The following is a 22,417-nucleotide window of genomic DNA, read 5'->3' as shown; positions in this document are numbered from 1 at the left end:
TGTTCCTGTTACTGTTGCTTATACCTAAACGAAACTCGTCGTGTACTTTTGTCAATAAAACAAAGATAATTGGAAAGTTTTACAAGAAAATACTAGTCTTAAAAATTCACATTTAATTCACTTGTCATTTCTTTGTAATTATTCACGAGTTCACATGTACATGAAATCAGATGTAGTAATTTATGCGTATTTGACGTGCTGTCCGGGAGAGGGCTGCGAGCACGGAATTTGGCCCGAACCCAGAGTACTCCCCCCCCCCCCCCCCCCTTTTGACTGGGATAGAAAACCAGCCAAGAGTGAGGTGATAGGATGGTGGAGGGATGCTGTGAAACTGTCATGGGACAGAGGTGAGGGAAGGCTGTATTTTTGAGCTGATTGGTTGATTACCTGAAAGTGTTACCACTTATTTTTTGCACTGTTTGAAAAAAAAACAACAACAACAAAAAACATAATGGCTTTCAAATGTGGTTAATCCAATCAGAGTTTAAATTTGGAACTTTCCATTTTACAAGTCCAAATATAATATGTGTTGCCTAGCTACAACAGCAGTGTTTTCTCCCGAACGTGAGAACGTGCTCCTCCCGAACTTTGTTTTCTGAGTGAAAATTGTTTCAAAGTAAATCCTACATCAATTTTTTTGTGTTTTTTTTTTTTTTTTTTTACTTATAAAAATTATAGCTTAATTTGTGCAATTGTGTTTTTTTTTTTTTTTATAGTGGATAAACAAAAAGATTGTGAAAAAATCCCATAGTCTTACATTTGAAAGGAGAAAAGGGTATCAAATTAGAGACATATCATACACTGTAAATATATATTTATATATATCTAGAAGTTGTAAATGGAGTATGTTTTACAAGAACTTTCTTTTTACTTTAAAATCGTGTTTATTACATTGTGTTACTTGCCTTTCTTTGTAATTATTTGAAATTTTCTACCAGTTTCTAGTGTCATGTACCAGTTTCAATTTTATTTCCGTACACTTCCAGCAGTAAGCATCCACTGATAAACCACCTAGAACCCCTAGCAACCACTGAGAACACCCTAGCAACCACATGGTGAATCGCCCCAATCATGTAGAGTCCTAGAGGCCATTAGTGATCATAGTTCAGCACCAGAGTATGTTGGGGGGGGGGGGGTATTATACATAGATGTTGGGGTGGGCTCATGTGGTAGTGAATTTTGCACCAATAAGCACCTTTAATTTTTTCAGAAAATGTACCTCTCACTTTTCTTTTTTATTCTTTTTTATTTGTATCAGAGGAGTGTGCTCAGGGGATCAATGCTGTTAGGTGATGAACTTCCTTGGCCAGGGCTTAAACTGTAAATACCATCAGCAATTAACACTGCTCAGAGAGAGAGAGAGAGAGAGAGAGGGAGAGAGAGAGACGGAGAGAGAGAGAGAGAGAGAGAGAGAGAGAGAGAGAGAGAGAGACAGAGAGGGAGAGAGGAGAGAGAGAGAGAGAGAGAGAGAGAGAGAGAGAGAGAGAGAGAGAGAGAGAGAGAGAGAGAGAGAGAGAGAGAGAGAGAGAGAGAGAGAGAGAGCAATTTAGAGTCCTGCATGGAGGATCAATTATTGAGATTCTCTATCTCTGAAATTTACATCCCCTGGTGCTCATTATATTTGTGGCTATATTGGGTTGTGTTTATGAATGTGTTTTGTAATGCGGTTGTTTTAGAGCTATAGATCCACAGTCACACGAAGGCTTGTTCCTCTAGTGTGACAAATTTGTCCGGCCATCTGGGCTGAAGGTGTTGAAAATCCGCCTTGATTAAAAAGTGCAAATCTGGAGATCACAGGCCTGTTGATCTTCTCCTTTCCGATCCCACAGAAGACCCCTTCAATAATCTCATCTGGAGATTATGATGATGCTTCTTTAGATGAGGGTGTTTTTAAAGAGGGTGGGAACGAGACACGGAGAAAACACTGCTGTTGTAGCTAGGCAACACATACTATATTTGGACTTGTAAAATGGAAAGCTCCAAATTTAAACTCTGATTGGATTAACCACATTTGAAAGTAATTATGTTTTTTGTTGTTTTTTTGTTGTTGTTGTTTCAAACAGTGCAAAAAATAATTGGTAACACTTTACAATAAGGTTCATTAGTTAACATGAATTAAGAATGAACAATCCTTCTTCAGCATTTATTAATATTAGTTAGTGAATATTAATTTCAACATTTAACAAAGATTACTGTAACACATGTATTGCTCATTGTTAGTTCATGTAATGAATTAACAACTGATGTTAACTAATTAACCTTATTGTAAAGTGTTACCAAATCATTTTCTTACTCATTTTTTTTTTTTGTTAAAGATGTACACTTCTTAATCAAGGTGGAAATCTTACACATTATTAGATAAGAACAACTGTAGATAAGATGAGTTTACTTCAAATTTGTGTTTTATATATATATATATACATTGATCATCTATTACCATATTGCTGATGCCAGTTACCGTGTTTTACCAGTGCCTTCTTGGGTAAATACAAAATCAAGTGTAACCAAATAGATGGTAAAATCCCAGTAACACGGGCCACTTGTGGCGTTCCGCTTTATTGACCAACTGTGTTTATGAAATCACGTGTTCCGTAACCTGGTTTCCACCAGTTAAATCAGAATGAAACAAACATTCAGTTCATGCTTCGTTATCACCGCTGCCAATTACGGCCATGTCTCGGAAAATCGTTTTTGCACAGATCGTGAGCTGCCTATCTGAGTATTTGCCTCTGAGCTTTGGTTTCCCACCAGCCGTTCACAATGGCCTCACCCCATCGCCTCTCGTAGGCACGTCTGCGTGCAGCTGCTACATCAACATGACAAGTGTTTCTAGAACATTCTTCATTGTTCACTGACCAGTAATCGAAGTGCAATGGCCGCCGTCGGGGGATATTTTCTGCTGTTGGGCTCTGAAGAGCGAGCACCTGGGCCTGCACTGAGAGAAGAGAGATAGTCATGCTCAAACACACCGCCTCATTGTGATTTCACCTCAGGCTTCGTCACTCTGAAAGAACTTGTGGCCAGCTTCAAATCAGTTGCGTTTTGCTCGTTCATTTGAATTCACTGTAAACCTCACACTCCAGTGGTGGAGAGGGACACATTCTTTTAAATTAGCTTCTGCTCAGTAAGTGCAAATACATTTATGACCTCTCTCAAACTGTGACCAAGATGAGTTTTATTGCTTAAAGGAGAAAGTGAGACCAATTACTCACTATTTTCGTTTGGTTGTATTCTAGCCCAGTCTTAAAACACTCAGTATTCCTTAATTCCTCAAATCTTTTGTCATCATTTACTCACCTTCATGTTGCTCCAAACTGGATTGATTTTCTTTTCTGAAAGATATTTTGATGTTTTTTTGTCCATACACTGAAAGTCATTGGGCTCTGGTGTTATTCTGGACCCCACTGACTTTCATTTTATGGGCAAAAACTATTTGAACTTTCTTCAAAATAAATCTTCTTTCGTGTTTAGGTTTGGAATGAAATGAGGTTGAGTAAATGATAACAGAATTTTCATTTTTGGGTGAACTATCTCTTTAACTCTTTCCCCGCCAGCATTTTTGAAAATAGCTGCCAGCCACCGGCTGCATTTTTTGATCACTTTCACAAAAGTTTCATGGCCCCCAGAATATTTTGTTGTATAAATATCTGAATATGATATATATATCAAAAGAGAGAACAGAGCCTCTGCAAAACAGTTCTATTCTAGCTTCATACATTTGCCCTTTTTTATCAACACTTGAATGTAGGTAAGTTTCATTAAAAAAGCAACATTTTGAGCAAAAGCTGAGAAAATCGCTTTTGCGTCAAAGACTACATCCTGATCGGATTCAGAACGATGATCAAATCATAGATGGAGTAGATTGAGTCCATTAACACCCCCAAAGCTTCACAGTTCTATAGCTCGTCCTGGGTCGACATTTCATTCAGTAACAGGCAGTTTTGATTTATATGCTGTTTAATGTTGATGATCGCGTTATTTTACATATGCATCTGCTTACATATGCTATCACTTGTTTCTGGTTCTTCTTCACATGTGTTTTGATCAGGAGATTCAGTACTCTTTCAGAAGATGTGTCATTGCGCCCCCTACAGTATAACAGTAAAAACACAGAAAGCCGGAAATTTCGATCAATGACGGGGAAGCGTCTCATAAATGGCAGTGAAAGAGTTAATAGTATTTATTAGACATTATAATTTCTGGACATGGACCTGAAATTAATCACCTGACAACCACCCACAGGTGACTTTACATAGAAATAGAAATTACTTTTTTTTTTTTTTTTCAGATGAGAATGCATGATTTTTTATGGCTAAAATAGTGTTTTTTAAGTTGTTGTTTTTTTACAAGGAAACTCAGCTCTGCTATACTCTGATTCCAGAGAAAACATGAGGACATTCATAAATCTAATCTGTAATTCAGAACAGAGATGCCCGTGGAGCATATCTAATCCCAGTGAACCGGTTTTACTATGACCACAGTCTGTCATCAGCTGTGAACATGCTTTCAAGAGCATGTCACTTCCTCTCCTGTTACTACAGCAACTGTGTTTTTAGATACTAATTAGTGGCTCCAGTAATGTGTTGTTTGGTTGTCAGTGTTAGATGTACATGTATTATGAGGTTGTTTACAAGCCAGGTGTTTTGATGAAATCTCAGATCTGTGTTTTAACATTGTTGAGCGCATATAATCCCTTTCTTATCCTGTGTGAACCCGCTAATCTTTGACCTTAATCTTAAAATGACACAGATTATTATTATTTTTTGTCTCTTCCACCCCTTTAACACTGCAGAAAAGGAAAAAGGAAAATCATCCGTTGACATCCTTTTATTTTCATGGAGAGGAGTCAATAAAAAGTCATTTGAGTTTATAATGCCTAAAATTGTATTCTTCATAAACGGCATTATAAATTACCAACCTGCAAATGTGGAAAAATAAATAAATTAGCAGCTAAAAACAGCTGAAATCTGATATTGAAGTGAGACCTCCAAATGGGTGTCCCTTAACAACATAAAGGCTAAGCATCTCTTATTGCATTTCAGTCAAGCATCTCTTTGTAATTTGATCAAATTTATGAAGCAGAGAGTAAATATGTATTTATACGAAAGTTACAGAAGCGTTGGGGCTCTAGACGGCGCAGTGCTGTGCCTGTCAGAGAAGGAAAGGTCAATGCTAATGTAATAAAGTGAAACGGAAATCTGCTAGCATGCTAAGACTGGTAGCGCGGCAGGATATGGAAGCAGGATAAGAGCAGGACAGACGTGTGGTCGGAGTGTGTTCCTTTGCTTTTTAACCAAGTTAGGACCAGGATTCAGACATTTGATACTTTAAACCGAGAGAACACTCTCACTTTAGTCACGCTTTTCTTGTTTGTTCCATTTTATGGTTGTTGTCATTCACTGTGTGTGTGTGTGTGTGTGTGTGTGTGTGTGTGTGTGTGTGTGTGTGTGTGTGTGTGTGTGTGTGAACCATTTAAACCATTCTAGCATAAATTGTTGCACTAAGTTCAACATTAAATTGAATTGATCAAAAACAACTGTAAGGACTTTTATTATGTTACATAAGATTTCAATTTCAAATAAATGCTGTTCTCTTGAACTTTCTATTCGTCAAAGAATCCTGGAAAAAAGTTTCACATTTCCAGAAGAAATATATATTAAGCTGCACAATGATTTCAACATTAATAATAATGAGAAATGTTCCACCAAATCAACAAATTGGAAACTGAAGTAATGGCTGCTGAAAATTCAGCATTGCATCACTGGAATAAATTACATTTTAATTGCATGTAATATAAATGAAAATAGATCAAGTTGAGGACACTTCCTATGTACTCGTAAACCAATTGGCTTAAAAATATTCTAAAATTATTATTATTATTATTCTTTACGCCTATGGAGAGTCCCCGTAAGCTACATATTCGTGTGTGTGTGTGTGTGTGTGTGTGAACCCCTGGTGTCAGCTGCAGAGATTGGCACTTCTGTCAATGGAACTCTTGCTTATGTTTGGCGCCCTGTTGCTAAAGAGATGGTTGGCATTGCAATACTGTCCACAACTGCTTTGATCACAAATAATATGACAAAATCTGCTTTCTAAAATGAAATGTATTGATTTATTCTTTTCAGTAATGTGTAAATTAGGGCTGTTAATGGATTTGCAAAATAAATTATCTAAATTAAATTATATGACAAACAGTAATTCATTAGCAATTTGTTTTACATATTAATATTTCCTGGCAAAAGCCCACATTGCATTAGAAAAACATTGAATTGACATCACAAATAGTGGCTTTAGAAGTCAGTGTATGTGCTTCATTTCATTAATCTTTCACTTTTTAAGACGCCGTAAGTAATTCAACTCAGCTCATCGCTTACTGTGGACTGGCAAAAACATGAAGTGTCACTTCAAGCTTAAATTGCTTAAATGGTAGGAAATCCCTTATTACAGCATTTACAGGGTCAGGAGGCATAATTAATAGCATAACATTTTTATTGTATTTTTATTTTTTTTACTAATCACACTAAATTGAATTGACAGGCGCAGTTTAAATGCATCATCTCAGCAATTTGTGAATTAGAATGAGGACGGAACGAGTGGACGGTGCAATGGAGAGGGATTAGGAGAGATGCAAGGAAGCCAATGCAAAATTAAAGGACTGGAACAGCTGTGTGTCAAGCTGTGTGAATAGAGAGGGATCTGGCTGCGCTCTCTTCCTGTCCCACTGAAAGCCACTCATGAGATTCAACAGCTTTCTCCCCATGACCCTCAATGTTCACACTGAGAGGGCCGGCTTCAATGGATCAATTACCCCAATGATTACGTTCATCAAATACTTGATTGAAACTCAAATCCCCTCACAGAATTAAATGTTTCTCTCTTTCAGATAAGAGAGATTGATTAAAGATGCTTTCGGTCTGTCAATCCATTGGTCCTTTTGTCTGTATTTCGTCTTTTCACTTATTCCCTTTCTCTATCTCCCCCCTCCATCTTCCTGTCTATTGTTCACTCGTCTTCATTAAAAGGTCACACCTTATCTCTTCAAGTTGATTTCTGATTCTTTTTTTTCCCCTCCCTGCATCCTTCCTTTCAATTCCGCCACTTAATGGGGTGAAAGCCATCTCCATTACTGTGAAGTTGTATACACACGAGTACAGATAACACCCGCTGTGTCTAGTAATGAGTGACTGGACATCATCGAGTGTGCCTGTTTAGTTAGCTCGCGATCCGCCTGCATCTCGGAGAAAAGGAGATAATTGACAGACGTATAATCCTCTTCCTCCGCATGGACTCAGAGGAACCGTCGCAGCGACAAAGTGATGACACGTAGAAAAAGTATTAAATTCAATTGTGGGAAAACAGCAGGAGAAGGAAGGAGCGCAGACTGAGAGTGACATTTACATTACATGAAGTGATTTAGAAAGAGAGTTTCACCATTCCATTCGAATCACCTTTATTTAGACTCATGTAGGGCAACGTTTTGGTGTTTTTGAGAGATGTAAATACTTGTTTACAGGCTGTTTTGCCTGGTTAGCATTACCCGGTTAGCTATGTTATGTTAATGGGTACCTTTATATTATAAATTCAGGTATTATAGACATCCTTCGTCAACACTAATATGATGTTTCCAGATGATTTAGTTATTGTCAAGTGAGGAACAGTCCTCTTTTACCACCCGCTGGGTTTTTTTTGTCACTGAAAAACTGGTGGGTTGCTTTTGTAATACTAGATGAGTCATTGCTTTCCGGGCTTAACATTAACAGTTTATTATTGTAGAAAATAGAATGCAAAGGTAAAAAGAGAGAAGGGGAGAGAAAAAAAACAACAAAACTGTACAAATGCCATTTGGGGAAATTAAAACAGATTAATACAATTAATGAAAAAGGCGTTTTGTGTGTTTGTTGGCGTAATTAGTCGTAGTTATTATAGAAGCAAGTGGGACTTGAGTCACAGTAGGTGTGTGTGTGTGTGTGTGTGTGAGTGTGTGCACCTGCTATCCATTTCTTTCCCACCTGTGGAATCCCGCAGTGGTTTTTCAAGCTTTTCCAAGAATGAACTTTGGCTGACGCGGCAGGCGATCACAGCACAAAGACTAAAGGATAGCTTGAATTTGAACTGGCACGCTCACTAGAAGGATATTACAAAAACTTCACCCAGCATGAACGCGACTTCCTCTTTTCCTAATTACAAAGGCGTAAACGACACAGAGGACTTCATTTTGACTTTTCCACCTTTTTCTCATCTTTCCCGAAATGGGCTGAATTTTTCTGAATGCACACACAGGTGAAGATCTGCACCTGTTTGTCCCACCAGTCACAGCGGTTCTTGCATATTTACAGCACACATAAAAGGCATACAACAGAGTGTGTGTGAATGAATAGAAATCTCATCCTGTTCTCCCTGCTTCCCTTTTTTTTATTCTTTTTAGGTACACATCATTAGAAATCATGTTCTGCCCTTGTATCACCTCTGTGGTGCAATGGTTCTTTTGTGTTCACCTTTCTTCCTTTCTAGTTTCCTTTCAGCCATTGAACCTCAGTCCTATACACACATATTGAATAAACAAGGTCTCTTTAAAACTTTTAAAGCATTTTTAAAAGGCAGGCATTATTTTTATGAACTCGCCATATTAGGCACAGGCTTCACCTGATGAGCTGGTGTATATGGGATGTCAATACAGATAAATAGCTAAAAGGACAGGATGTGTTTTCTTTCAGATCAGATAACAAAGAGAGAGATGATGTGATCAATTAATGAGTAGCTGAAGTACTGTAATGAGAAAGACGGCATATTGAACAGTGTACTTGTACTTTTTGATGATTGAGGATCTTTGTGCAGTAGTACAAAATTAAAGGTGTGCAATGTATAATTTTTAAAGACAGATTTTTGTTGCATTACTGATAAAGTTTTGTTGTTTTTTGTGGATTGTAAAATTTGTATATACAGGACTTGACATTAATGTCCACCAACCCACCAAATGCGGGTGGATTTCAGCAGTGGCGTCCTACAAGCCACTTTGGTGTGTTGAAATTTATATATAAATATACATTTTTACAATTGCAGTCTTTGAAAAAAATTCTGAAATATGAAACATAAAGCCACCTCTCAGTACTAAATTTAGTTATTTTTCGCTTCTTGAAGCTCTTAAACAGTCAAATGCACACAAAATAAAGTCTAATGGTTTAAGTGAGCGTAAACAGTCGAGAAAGAAAACGCATGTGTAACAGTATAATGGATCCGTGAGTGAGGTCTTAAAGTGACAGCAGCCTAATATACCTGCTGCCAAATTATGAGATTATATTAAAAATATCTATATGGGAGTTTTTCCCCATGGTATCAATGTCAAAATTGTGGCCAGTGAAAATGCTGAGTAGCTTCTAGCCACAGTGGCTGTTGAGCAAAAAAGTTAATGTCAAGCCCTGTGTATAGGAAGTGGTTTATAATTTGTAATGTGAGTTCAGTCTTTGAATAAACACATCCAGAGGGTAGAGGACAGATCTGAGTGTGAGTGTGATCACTGAGATCAAAGATGCTGAGATTCTAAGTCCTCTTTCACTGCTGAAGTGCCCAATGATGCTTTCAGAAACTAGTCGCTGGCCAGACAAACATGTAAACACACTCAAGGGGAGGCACAAAACCACACAAACCTATACAGCACAGAATGAGCTAATTTCGCCCTATTCGAATCCACACAGAAACACTCGCACAAACAAGTATGCTTAGTTGAAATGCGACATCCAGTGATCCATAAAAGTAGCCCTGGCCCTCCACCCCCATAGTACCTTTCATGTGTGTGTTGTGAAGGTTAGCACATTCTCTTTGAAAGGCCAACAGATCTCTTCCCCGCAGGTGAGCGCTAAGGACCGTAAACCCCGCTTTGAGCCCCTGCTGCGCCAAGAGAAAAACATCTCTCGCTAACCTCTCTCCTCCACACCGCACCCATTCTCTCCCTTCCACTAGTGTCTCGTTCCACCAACTTCCGTCTTCAAGGAGGTCCTGCGTGTGAATGGCCATTGATTTCGTCTTTCTGTGTTTGTTTGGAGTCCTCTCCTTCGCCGTCTACTCCGGAGGCGGGCTACCCTGAGGCCTCGACTTAGAGCAACTTAACCAGGCATTAGCTGCCTGCTGCTCGGCTGAGAATGCATAATGAAAAGGAGCGTTTGATCGAAAGACATTTGTCCTTGGCTTAGTTAAAGCATCTCTGCATTCCCTTGCTGTTTTCGGGTGGCTTGTCAATGAGCCTCCCAAGAGTCCATTGGTATTTGCCTCAATACCACCCCTGTCAACTTATCCTGGATCAAAGTTGTCTCTACAAAGGACTTTGGTAAAACAGCATATAGGTACACATTCAAAAATAATGGTTCCATAGAAGAACCACTTTTGTTTCCCCAAAATCCTTTCAGTGAACAGTGAACCTTTTTTTTTTTTTTTTTTTTCATAGGGTGTGTTCACACTTCTCTTGGTTCTTTTGGTCTGGACCTAAAAAGAAAATTATACATTTAACCCTGGCTTATAGTGTTCACTCTGTCATTTTTAACACCAAACCAAAAGGCATAAGGATAAGGTCTCAACCTGATTGTACACATTTTATAGGAGGTATATTTTGTGACGAAACTCAACGAACATCCAAAACAATGTTGTGTGCTAAATGCACTGTACTTCTACCCTTTGGGGTACAATAGATTGGCACTGGGGCAGTACTCTTTAAAGGGACCTTTTTGTACCTTATTTACTCATAAAAGTACATTGTAGGACCTTAAGTGTGCATATTACTACTCTAAGGTATTAAAATCCACATTATGGATAATTCTGACAGTGTATGGTTGTATTTTTACCAGTTGAGAACTCACAAAGAGCTTATAAAATGTGTGAGTCAAAACAGCACTAGGAATTCTTCCATTGCTGCAAGGAGATGGCGGTTTCAACGCCTGTACCGAACTGTGTTGAATGTGATTTCACCAAGTACAACATGATCCTGGATCAACATCTTTGTTGATCCTGGAACAACATTCCATTCAAACAATCAGATTTGAGGGACAAGTTTAGAGTTTATGTCAAGTTTAGGCTTAAAACCAGGGTTAGGTACTTCTACATTGGTGTTATTTACCTACTATTCCCCTCTGATTTTAGGGACAAGTTATGGGTAGGGTTAGGTTTTGGGGAAGGGATAGAGTTAGGACAACATTTTTGGACAGGGATGTTGTGACCACCGAACTGTAATGGGCAACAGCTCCTATGATGAAAATTTTCAGGTATCTTTGAACATTCTGTCCTTTTTAGGGTCTCATATTGTGACACCACATCCTGTTTTTTGGTTCGTTTAGAATTATTTGGTATGTGTTGTGTTCATATCACCAGAGTTCGCTTTAAAGCAGAAGCAGTCCAATTGTTTAGTTATTCAAATGAACCACACCACTAGCGTTCGTTTTAATCAAACCAAACCTGCCCAGTATGAACACACCTTTAGTGTGAAGAACATTTTAAAATACCTAAAGAACTTTTTTTCACAATAAAGACGTTTTTTGGGGGGGGATTGAAAGGCTCCATGGATGTTAAAGCCTCTTCATAGACATGGCATAGATGCCTGTAAATTACCTTTATTTTTAACTGTATATTTACATATTTAGTGGCGATTTAGACCCGAGAGGAAGTGAGAGATCTGCGGTGAAATGTTCAAACACACAAACATGCACACAGGTGCAGCGCCAGCCTCTCATGAAGGCCTTAAGGCCTGTTCCAGATGTCCGCTGAGCCTTTAAGGTACAAGGCCGACTACACACACACACACACACACATACATCCCCCTACCAACTGCGCCCCAGTCTGCCAGGGCACAGGTGCGAGCGCTCTGATGCTACCCTGCTCACGCTGAGCGGGCGTATCACACTTTCTACACAAAGCCTGTGCTCACGATCCCTACCCCACTGCGACTGTGCCCTCTCATGCACCCTCACTCGACTTCATTCCCAATGTAACACCTTTTCAGATGTAAGGCGGTCCACGTGAATGCTAACATGCAGAACTAGCTGCTAACATCATATTTTAATGTTTGATGTAACATTCAACAGAATATCGCCTTTTTATCACCAATTAAATATCATAAACAGCTCAGCCTGCAGTTAGTACTTCTTATTTATTAGCAGTTCTTATTTTTATTTTCTATGATTTTAATTGACTGTTTCCTTTTACCTCATGGCTTAATTATAGTTCTTATAATGACTTCAGAGCAGATTTATAACTGTTGTCTGAGACTATCAACCTCTGTCTGTGCCCACTGGTGGCATACAGCAGATTGAGAGAGAGAGAGAGAGAGAGAGAGAGAGAGAGAGAGAGAGAGAGAGAGAGAGAGAGAGAGAGAGAGAGAGAGAGAGAGAGAGAGAGAGAGAGAGAGAGAGAGAGAGAGAGAGAGAGAGAGAGAGAGAGAGAGAGAGAGAGAGAGAGAGAGAGAGAGAGAGAGAGAGAGAGAGAGAGAGAGAGAGAGAGACAGAGACAGAGGGAGAAGTTGAAATTGATGTTGGCTGCGAGACACACTGTGGACCAAGGAAAGCAGGAAGCTGGTAGTGTGGTGCTGAGATCGGGAGGGGTCACTGGCGAACGAGCACAGAGAAACGGAACGACGGGACTGAAAAACGAATTGCTAATAAAAGATTTGGCAGGAGGCCTTAATGCACTGAGTTAGTCTCCTTCATTCTGTTTCCCAGCTGGAGAATAAAATAAAGCACCTAGTTACCCAAATTCTTCTGAGAAACGCTGGCATTTGAAAGCTTCCTCCTTCACTGAGAGTGCAAGGTGTTTGTTGAATAAAACTCTTCAACAAACTCTTAAATGGCCCAGATTTTTACTATTTCTTTCACCCACCAGGCTCAGAGGGAAGGTCTACCTCTGGCAAATTCTCATGACATCATACAATATATTACAACATTTTTTGAATATGTCAACAATAGAAATAATTATATATTTTTTAATAATTGTATGACATCATAATTCAGTTTGTAATGTGTTTTCGTTAAAATGATGTCATACTTATGTGTAATTTGTCATTTAAATGTTAATGTTTTTTTTTATTAAAGAAAATATTACAAACTGATTTATGATTGCCATACATATACTTTAAAACTTATATATATATATAAAATGTTATTTTATTTTACAAAGTCACCTCTAATCACTGTTGCTAATTGCATAACATTCATTTCAGACAATTCTTTTTTTTTTATTATGATTATAATTAAAACATAATTAAGATGTGAGAGGTTGTGCTAATATTGTGAATACAGTCAGACCTTAAGGCCATTGTTAAGCAAGCCATGCACTACCTACAACCCTTTCAGACGTGACTATGTTCATAATATAAGACAACTCAACTCAGATGCAGCTGGGAACAGACCAGAAAGTAGTGAATGTGTTATGATGTGACCTTCTGTTAGGAGTGTCATATAAATATGCCGTTGTCTTGAGTTGCTGCTTTGCCTTTGGGACTTTGTGTGCAAAGTAAAATGAGATTTGTCATACACACATCATTAGCTTGATGAGTGGGACCAGCGCTGTGCTTGCAGAAGTCTTGTGCTCTGAAACTGAAGTCTGTGATTCGCTGTAAATGTTGCTTGTGATAATAATTGGGCAGTTGATGTGACATTCCTGCAGAGTGGCCGATGAGCAGCCCATAGCTCACGAAGAACCATTCGATATATAGATCTGAGTGTGAACTGTCAAGAAAACACAGGCATGTCACACAATACAGTTATAATGAAGTGTCCCCAAAACAGCTTGTAACCTTGTGTGCTGACTGTACGTGATGGGGATTGGAGGTGGCAATAATTCACACCATGCCTCCTGCTCTGTATCTGGCGACGAATTAGTGGCCTCAGCCGGTGTCACATGTCTTATTGTTAGTCATGGCGACCCTGCCAAGACTCAAGGTCACTTGTTCCGCCCAGGCATGAATAATCTATTGAAGGATTGGTTCCTCCTGACTGGCTGCATGGAGATGTGTCAGCATGGATTATTTATGCTTTATTGTGCCTCCACTCATTGAACGAGCAGTCGGCCCTGGAAAAAGCAAGTCTGATTTGCTTTCTTAGCGTAGCTGGTTACTAGCAACGTATTTTCGTTGTTATCTTTTCTGCTTGAAATACCATTCAAAATATTGGGGGGCAATATTTTTTGATAGTCTTTTCTGCTCACAGAGACTATTTAATTGGGGGGAAAATCAGTAAAAAGAGTAATATTGTGAAATGTTATTACAATATAAAAACAGTTTATTTCAATATTTAAAATGTTATATATCCCTGTGATAACAAAGCTGAATTTTCAGCAGCCACTACTCCAGTCTTTAGTGTCACATGATCCTTCAGAAATCATCGATATTTATGTTGTTTAATATTTGTGTATGAGGATTATCTGATGAATAAAACATTTAAAAGAACAGGATTTATTTGAAATAATCTTTTGTAATATTATAAATAAATCTAAATCTGATCAATTTAATGCATCATAGCTGAATAAAAGAAAAACAAACTGACTGTAAATGTTTGTTTTGGTAGTCTTGCGTCTAAAGGTAACATGAAAGTGTGGGGCAGAAAGATATGCACACGCACATACACTGTTTAGCGTGCATACCCACGTTAATTTATGTTTAGGGAAGATAAATAGCTGCAAAATCTAGCAAAACAGCTCAGATTCAAAGCCTATGTGGATCTGAAGTCTCTCTCTGTGTGTGTGTGTGTGTGTGTGTGCGTGTGCGTGGGAGATCTCATTATTTAAAGTGGACAGCATGTTCTTCCTCACCTTGTCATGCATGCTAGTTTGTGCCACTCAGGACTAGCCCTTGTCTTCCTCTTGCACAACACAAGAGCACCACATTCTAAATGTCAAGCTCTTTCTCCCCTCTTATGTGGTACTCACCCCGTCCTCTCACACTCTTGCAGAAAGCGTCCCTGAGGACGTACCAGCCTGCTGACCCTCCAAATGCACAAACAAATTTTATACATGGCACAAAACCCTAGGTGTCCCCCTAGTATCGGTCTTTGGTCCGATACTTTCTCGGGTGGTTTTCTCTCTGCTCAGTCCACAGATGCACCGCAGATGTCCGTTTGTGTGTGTGTTGGAAAGACATATTTTGACCTCAGGAGAGGCAGGTGCAGTGTACCGTTACCATTGAGAATGGGTTGGGGAGTTTGAAAACTTTTTCAAGGTTAGCAGAAACCCCACAGACCAGAAACAAACTGAACGGAACCCCAGGGATGGGCTTTTGTTGGCCAGACACACGCACAGTGAAATCAGGAACAATAGGGACTCAGGAGCCGAGTTGCAGAGGATCATTTTTCATGACATGGCTTGGCCTTTAGCAGAGAAACATCTGAAAGAGCAATTTAAAATATGATTAATGATGATAATAAGGTCAAGTGGTCATCATTTATACACGCCTTGCTCATCATTTGAAGAAAGAAAACCAATTGACTACACTTCTGTGAAAGTAAACACAGATATCAGTTCAACTATGAACACTTTAGCAGTGCACTTTCACTGAATGAGGTGAAGAGACAGTGATTTCTTTTCACAGAGAATGAGTAAATCTAGCTGGCTCCGTTTCCAAAATGTACTGCTTTCAAACTTTAACTGGCTTTATGAATTCCTGTGTCCCATTATTCATTTCATGAAAAAGAAAACAGAAGCGACGTGAAATAGAGCAAGAAACAAAGGAGTAAAGTGAGATGAATATTGCATTTCCATAAGAAAAAAGTTTCTAATCTGATCATGCACTGTTTGAGGTGAAGAAGAGATTAATATTTTGGGGAAATCAATAACACGAATGAAGATTACTCCAGCATTTGCACTAGGCATTTTCCGATCTCATCTGTTATTCCAAGACACTTAAATGGGTGAGTGATGACTGCTAGATTATTGAAAACATTTCTTCTCATAAATTCATGAGGTTGTTTGTGTTTCCATGTTTTTGTCTCCCAAAAGACAGACATCATCAAACTATTAAATATGAATGGAATACTTTTGTTTGTTCTGCTCAAATCACTGCACTTGACTTGTCCAACTCACATAGAACCGATGGCACGGGTCCCCAACTGTGAGGTCTGCGTGCGTTCACGACCCGGGTCTCAGCTTTACCTGAGCTCTTTGAGCATTTATATTCACAGGGCAACAGCTGTGCTTTCCTTTTCGCTTTTTTTTTTAACTTTCATTTTTCATGTTTTCCCTTTTGTTCCCTTATTTTTTTTCCCCTTTCTTTCATTTCCCATTTTAAAATACATTATTTTTTAATCCTCTTCACAGTCCTGGACCCATTTGACACACCATCAGAACAGCCCACAATAATCCAAAATGTGGTTTCTTCTGAGCTGAGATGAAAGGGGGGAAGACGCGCAGGCACACACACACATACACACGGAGTACTGCACTAGACACTTGGCTCTGTGATATGGCAGGGCTGCCTTGGGATAGCTTCAAAGCCCAGTGACATAAATTTATGATAGCAGCACCACACTTTTTGCCAAAACTGAGCTGTTGTTGTTCTACTGAGTGGAGGGTTGAGGAGAGAGGGAGGGTGTACTGTAGAAAACATGAGCATGATGGTGAGGAACGTGCAGATTCTTTGCCATCTTTTTGATCACGGTTATGGAAAACTCACTTATTTAGCCAGATAGTTCCCATTCTTCCTCTGAATACCTTCTTTTATATAATTCATGACTTTGTTTAGCTTGTTTCTGGTATACTATGCAGAAGTTTGGGGTCTGTAATTATTTTATATATATTTTTGAAAGAAGACTCTCATGCATTTAAAATAGAAAAAAGAAAAACTGTAAAAAAATATTGTGAAATATTAAATGCTATTTAAATGCTATTTATTCCTATGATAGAAAAGCTGAATTTTCAGCATCATTACTTCAGTCTTCAGTGTCACATGATCCTTCAGAAATCATTCTAATATGCTGATTTGGTGCTTCCATGGAATTCCATTTTATTTCAGGATTATTTGATGAATACAAATTTTAAAAGAACAGCATTTATTTTAAATACATATATTTTGTAACAATGTAAAAGTCTTTACCGTCACTTTTGATCAATTTGATGCATCCTTGGCTTGACCCCAATGTAGTGTATATATTAATAATAATTATTATCATTACTAATAATAATTCAGAAGAAAGGGCTTTTAGAATGATTCAATAAAAGCACCAGCTCATAAGAGACGTTTGTTCATGAATAAGATTGCACTAGCTTTCTGTATGAATGTTGATTGTGCTAGTACACTGTCTTTTTATCTCACCAAATTCAATTTAGACTGCAAACTCAGATTCACAACTCAGGTAAAATGTGATTTCTTTTGACATGGCTCTGATGATTTAGCTCTGCTGAAACGTGGTGCAGGAAACATTGACTCAAGTGTTACGTTATCTCAAGATGTTTTTGCACTGATGACAGATTTGTTCATTTGTGACAAATAATCTCTCACTTGAAATTCCTTTCATTTGTGATGTTTTTACTTCACTTAATTATCCAAAATTAGTCCAAATTTCCAACGCTGTCTCACGACCAATTCATACGAATTCGTAAGAGTGAGTAAAAGGTGACTAATTCATACAAATTGGTACAGTACGATTTGTCTAAACCCCAGTGATGGGTAGGTTTATGGGCGGGGTCAGGGTAAGGTAATTAGTATGAATTCATACGAAATGGGCAACTCGTAAAATATGTACGATTTAGCAAAAATCGTATGAATTTGTATGAGTGAGGTCGTATGAATTCATACGAATTAGCCACCAAATTTGTACGAATTGCCGTGAGATCGGGTTGGGATTTCCACATGGCTATTTAACGTGTTGTTGATTTTCCAGAAAAATCAATCTTTTTCTCTCTCTCTTTTTTTTTTTTTTAGAGGAGGATTGTGTGAACTGCACAGAGGAGTGTCGAGTGCTGGGTCACTCTGACCGTTGTTGGATGCCCCAGTTTCCCGTCGGGGCCGGAGGAGCTGGAACTCCCCAAGCAGAGGGCTCTGACTACCGCACCAATCTCTTCGTCCCTGCCGGAATGGAAGCGGTCGCAGTGGAGACCGAGACTTACGAGACAGTTTGCAACCCCAATGGCAAAAAAACGTTCTGCACATTTGGAAAGGAGCGTCGGGACCACACCATCCTGGTGGCGAATGTTAAACCCTACCTAAAGACCAAACGTGCCCTCAGCCCTCTCTTGCAGGAAGTCCCATCTGCTTCATGTAGTCCCACCAAAGGCTGTAGTACAGGTTCCCCGTGCTCTTCGGCCAAAGGCATGGGTGACGGAGCAGAGGCCAAGCCCAGCACCAGCCACTACGGACCCCCAGACGGACAGTATATCTCCCCGAACAAGCAGAACAAAGAGCAGGGCTACTCCACGCTGCCTCCCTCTGACCCCGTGGCCAAAGTCCTGGCTGAAGCGCGTTCGCGGATCAGCCAGGAGACGGCAGTGGAAATGGACTGTGTCTTGGAGCAGGGCGGAGGAGAGATGGGCCGTGGCACCATGGACGCAGACCAGGTGGTCAGAGACATCGACAAACTCCTGCAGGATTGTCGGGGAAACGAAAAGACCCCCATCAGAAAGTAAAAATGGACTTTGAGCGAGCATAAGAAACTACATCGGAGACTACATAAGTCGAGACACTCTCCGAGAGAGTGCGGCGCAGATGGGTATGCTTTTTGAGAACAAAAAATATGCGTACTTGAAGATCTTGAAAAAAAACAACAAAAAAAAAAACATAAGGAGCAAAAAAAACTGTTCGCTTTTGTTCGTCTGGACGCCGTGTTGTGTTTTGGGGGGCAAGGGAATTCCTTTGGAGTTGCAGAAGTTGCTGCTTCTGGCTTCTTGTGAGCTTTTTCTTCTTCTTCAAGTGCCCACCAGCTTCAAACTCTTTCTTACAGTGACGTCTTTCTGTCACTTACCCGCAAGATGGCGCGTCCCACCCTTCTCCTCCAGGGACTTTTGGAGGGGAAGCGGGTGGACGAAAGTGGTTTGTTATGACAATCGCAAATCAAAAGGGTTCGGGGTGCATCGGACGCCCCAGAACAGATGGACCACACCAAGACAGAGACTCTCTCTTTAACTTTTATTGGCTTTGTAATATCAGCATAAGAAGTGCAAATGATATCAGCAAACTCTGTGTGTGGGGCCTCAAATCTTTAAGGGGGTGGGGGGTGGGGGTTGATTATGAAATGTAACCATTCTTCACCTGTCATTTCTAGTCACGTGTAAACTGTGTCCTCCTCCCATGTATACGTACATATGGAACATTCCAGAACGGTGAACCTGTTACTCTCACTTTATTGGTCCTCTGTGATCATCTGTCTTCAGCTTTTCACTACTTTTAAAGTGACTCTCCACGTGTCCGATGTTAAGTTATAACAGTCACTCTCTTGTATATTAGGGACATTTTTCCTCAACTGTGAAAAGATATATCTATATATGCATATAGATAAATATATATATAAATATATGAACTTATGTATAGTGTCCAGATAACACTGAAAATATTTATACATTTTGTAAAAAAAAAAAGATGGAAAAACCATTAATCTCAGAAAAAAAAAAATGAGGGTGCGCACAGGATGAAAATGCGGTTGAAGATATTTATTAAACTGCAAAGGACACTGTTTTCGATTCCAGAAAAACTACATTAACAACAACAACAAAAAAGATTTTAAAAAAGGAAATGTCCCTTCACATTGTCACTTATACACAATATCATTTTAATGTGTAAAATGTATCCAATTTAATGTGTTTACATCAAAACGACATATTTTTATTGATTTTTCTGCAGTTTCTGTGCATTTGAGCCAAATTGTTACGTGTACAAGAGCTATATTGTGTATTTTATTAAATTAATATATGGTTGTGTTGTAATATACATGGGCTTATATTGTACTTGGCAACTGATGCCTTAGTAGTCGTCAAACTCTATGAGTTTAATTTCCATTCGGTTTCATTCTTGGTTCACTCTTTCGCTCTCGCTTTCTGCTTCGCCTCGCTGCTGTGCGTTTGGACAGGTTATGTTGTTTTAAACACGTGTTGGAAAAGACTGCTTAAATGACATGTTCACTACTTGCTGAGTAACTTGTTTTTGTCTACAAGAAACAAAACTAAAAAACAGCCACACACAACTACAGTTTGCCTAGTTTTTTTACAATACCAGCACTGTTTTATGGGCAGCTAATTTTACAAAAATGTCCATTGTCAGAAGTTCTTTGCAAGTGTTGTTTAGCGTCGTGCTCTATTTTGATTTGATGAGCAGAAACAAGTCCTTGGTGAATGTTAAGTGATGCTGTCTAGTCTTTTTAAGGTCATTTGTACTGCAGAGGTTTGGAAGGATTCAGAAGAACATGCTGTTCGTTTAATAATAAGGACCAAAAAGTGGTTCCCTCTGAGGAACTATTCATTAATCTATCTTTCTCTCAACGCATAAAGCCTGCCACTTTTGGAAAAAAAAAAATACATTTGTTGTGACTTTTGTGCTGTTCCACAACCCAATAAGCTGCCTTTTTTTGCGTACTGCCTCAATTCTATGTTGATTTTAAAGTCACCATGAAATGAAAATTGACCATTCTTATTACAGTATTTATTATAAATGATTTATCCATGCACATCATGTGCCCTCATAATCTTTAACCAAAAATAACTTTCCCTTCCTCTTGCAATGACTTTTTTGGCTTGAGGGCGGGACAACCTGTCACTCACATAAGATCAACCAATAGCAAACCACAATGATCCAACCATCCAACCAATACCTGCCAAAATCAAGTATCACCCAACGTTTTTTTTTCTTGTTTGAGAAGCCGTTTCTCTCGGACATACCTCACAATAGGGAAGAAAAGAATGGCAACTTCCGTTTCATGCAGACAAACAACATGATATTTTGAAAGCATATACGTCCATACATTTTAATATTGAATCAATTTAGTTAGAATCAACATTTAAATCATATCATCTTGGTTATCCACTGAGCTTTTTGCAATGTATCCCGCAAAGTTTTCTTTTTTGCTGCCTTTGAATATGGCCAAAAGCGAAAGGAACCTAAAAGACAGCATAAATAAACCTAACTTTTGAAACAACCTTTGCTCACTAGTTCTTGGGAACAGAACTGTCGTTTTCATCTTTCCCGCATAAAATGGATCTCAGTTGTAGCAGTATTGGTAGCTCAAGCTATCATTCCAATTTAGCTTATAATGCTCATAATGACCTTGTGCACTCCTCATATCATAGAATATGAGAATATAAACAATGAATATATGAATATATACATATATGTCTATATGTTATTAGAACGGTGCCCTGCCCACACAGTGTACTTTGGGATTTGAACTATTCCCAGGCACAGCAATTAAATGAAAAAAAAAAACCAAAAAAACACTCCTTTTAAATGAACTGCAGTTATATGTTATGTTTTCAAAGTTTTGCCGCATTGTGACTAAAATGAGCTGCCACAATCACAAAAGAAGCTGAAAAAAAACTCAAGGGGAAGAAAACCATTTTCATGATCGGCTATTTATGTCATCAGAAAGCGTTGCCCGCGGTGTGCGTTAAACACAGGTCGCCCTGCACAGCTGCCACAGGGAAGGGGAAAAAACTTCTCTCATCTTCCATAAAGACGCAATCGTGTCTGTTCCATTATTTATTTATATATTTCTTGTTTTATTTATTTATTCATTGTTCTATCCGTGCATGTATTCCTGCTTCAAAGGAGGCTCTTCTAGACTTTCTCCTTTTTTTTTTTTTTTTTTGTTGTTGTTTTTTCTCGTTTCATTCTTTATTTTCCACACAGTGGGTTTATCAGTACCCGGGAAAAAGAGAGCAAAAAAAGCAGTTTGTTGCGAGAAAGTGAAAGAGAAGCATATCTAAATGAGGTTGTTTTTTTTTTCTAAACACAGTGATGAGTCTGACATGCCGACACACTTGACACAACCGCAACAAATAACAATACACAGCACGGCGGTTGCGTCTCAGATCTCGCTGTGGTGTGTGACACAATCACTTTTTATTTTCGACTGAGCCGATTCTCCGTGATCAGCGCACTGCCATGCTTCAGTCTGTTTCATTTACACAAACAACGTCTTCAAAAGACATCAAGGTTCTTAAGAACGCTTTAACCTGAAGCCACACAGATAGAAATAACTTCCCTGCTTGTCGCTCAGCTCAGTTTGTTTCCTTTTTATATCTTTAGTTAAAGTTCATTTTTTATTGCTCTTGAATGTGTGAGTCGAGCGCCGGTGGATGCCTCCATGTCTATATGTGTATGTGTATGAGAGAGCTAGTTTGTGTGTTAAATCTTCTAATTACCCAAAATTCATGTTTGCAATAGTGGAGGATGTCGTGGCTTATTGGTTAGAGAGTCAGACTGGTAACCTGAAGGTTGCGGGTTCGATTCTCAATACCAGCAAAGACT

General features: G+C 38.9%; 1 protein-coding gene across 1 annotated transcript in view; it reads left to right on the top strand.

The window, feature by feature from the left end:
• The window catches only part of pcdh17 (protocadherin 17), a 75,095-nt gene extending 53,738 nt beyond the window's left edge, over positions 1 to 21,357 (top strand). The window contains exon 5 of the mRNA XM_079856727.1: positions 17,888 to 21,357. Within this exon, the coding sequence (XP_079712853.1) occupies positions 17,888 to 18,588 (701 nt within the window). The 3' untranslated portion in view covers positions 18,589 to 21,357. The remainder of the gene's footprint in view (positions 1 to 17,887) is intronic.
• Positions 21,358 to 22,417: the final 1,060 nt, after the last annotated feature.

The sequence above is a fragment of the Squalius cephalus genome, assembly GCF_949319135.1.
Source record: "Squalius cephalus genome assembly, chromosome: 22".
In the NCBI taxonomy this organism is placed as follows: Eukaryota; Metazoa; Chordata; class Actinopteri; order Cypriniformes; family Leuciscidae; genus Squalius; species Squalius cephalus.
The sequence above is the reverse complement of the archived record's forward strand: the minus strand, read 5'-3'. Positions and strand labels throughout refer to the sequence as shown.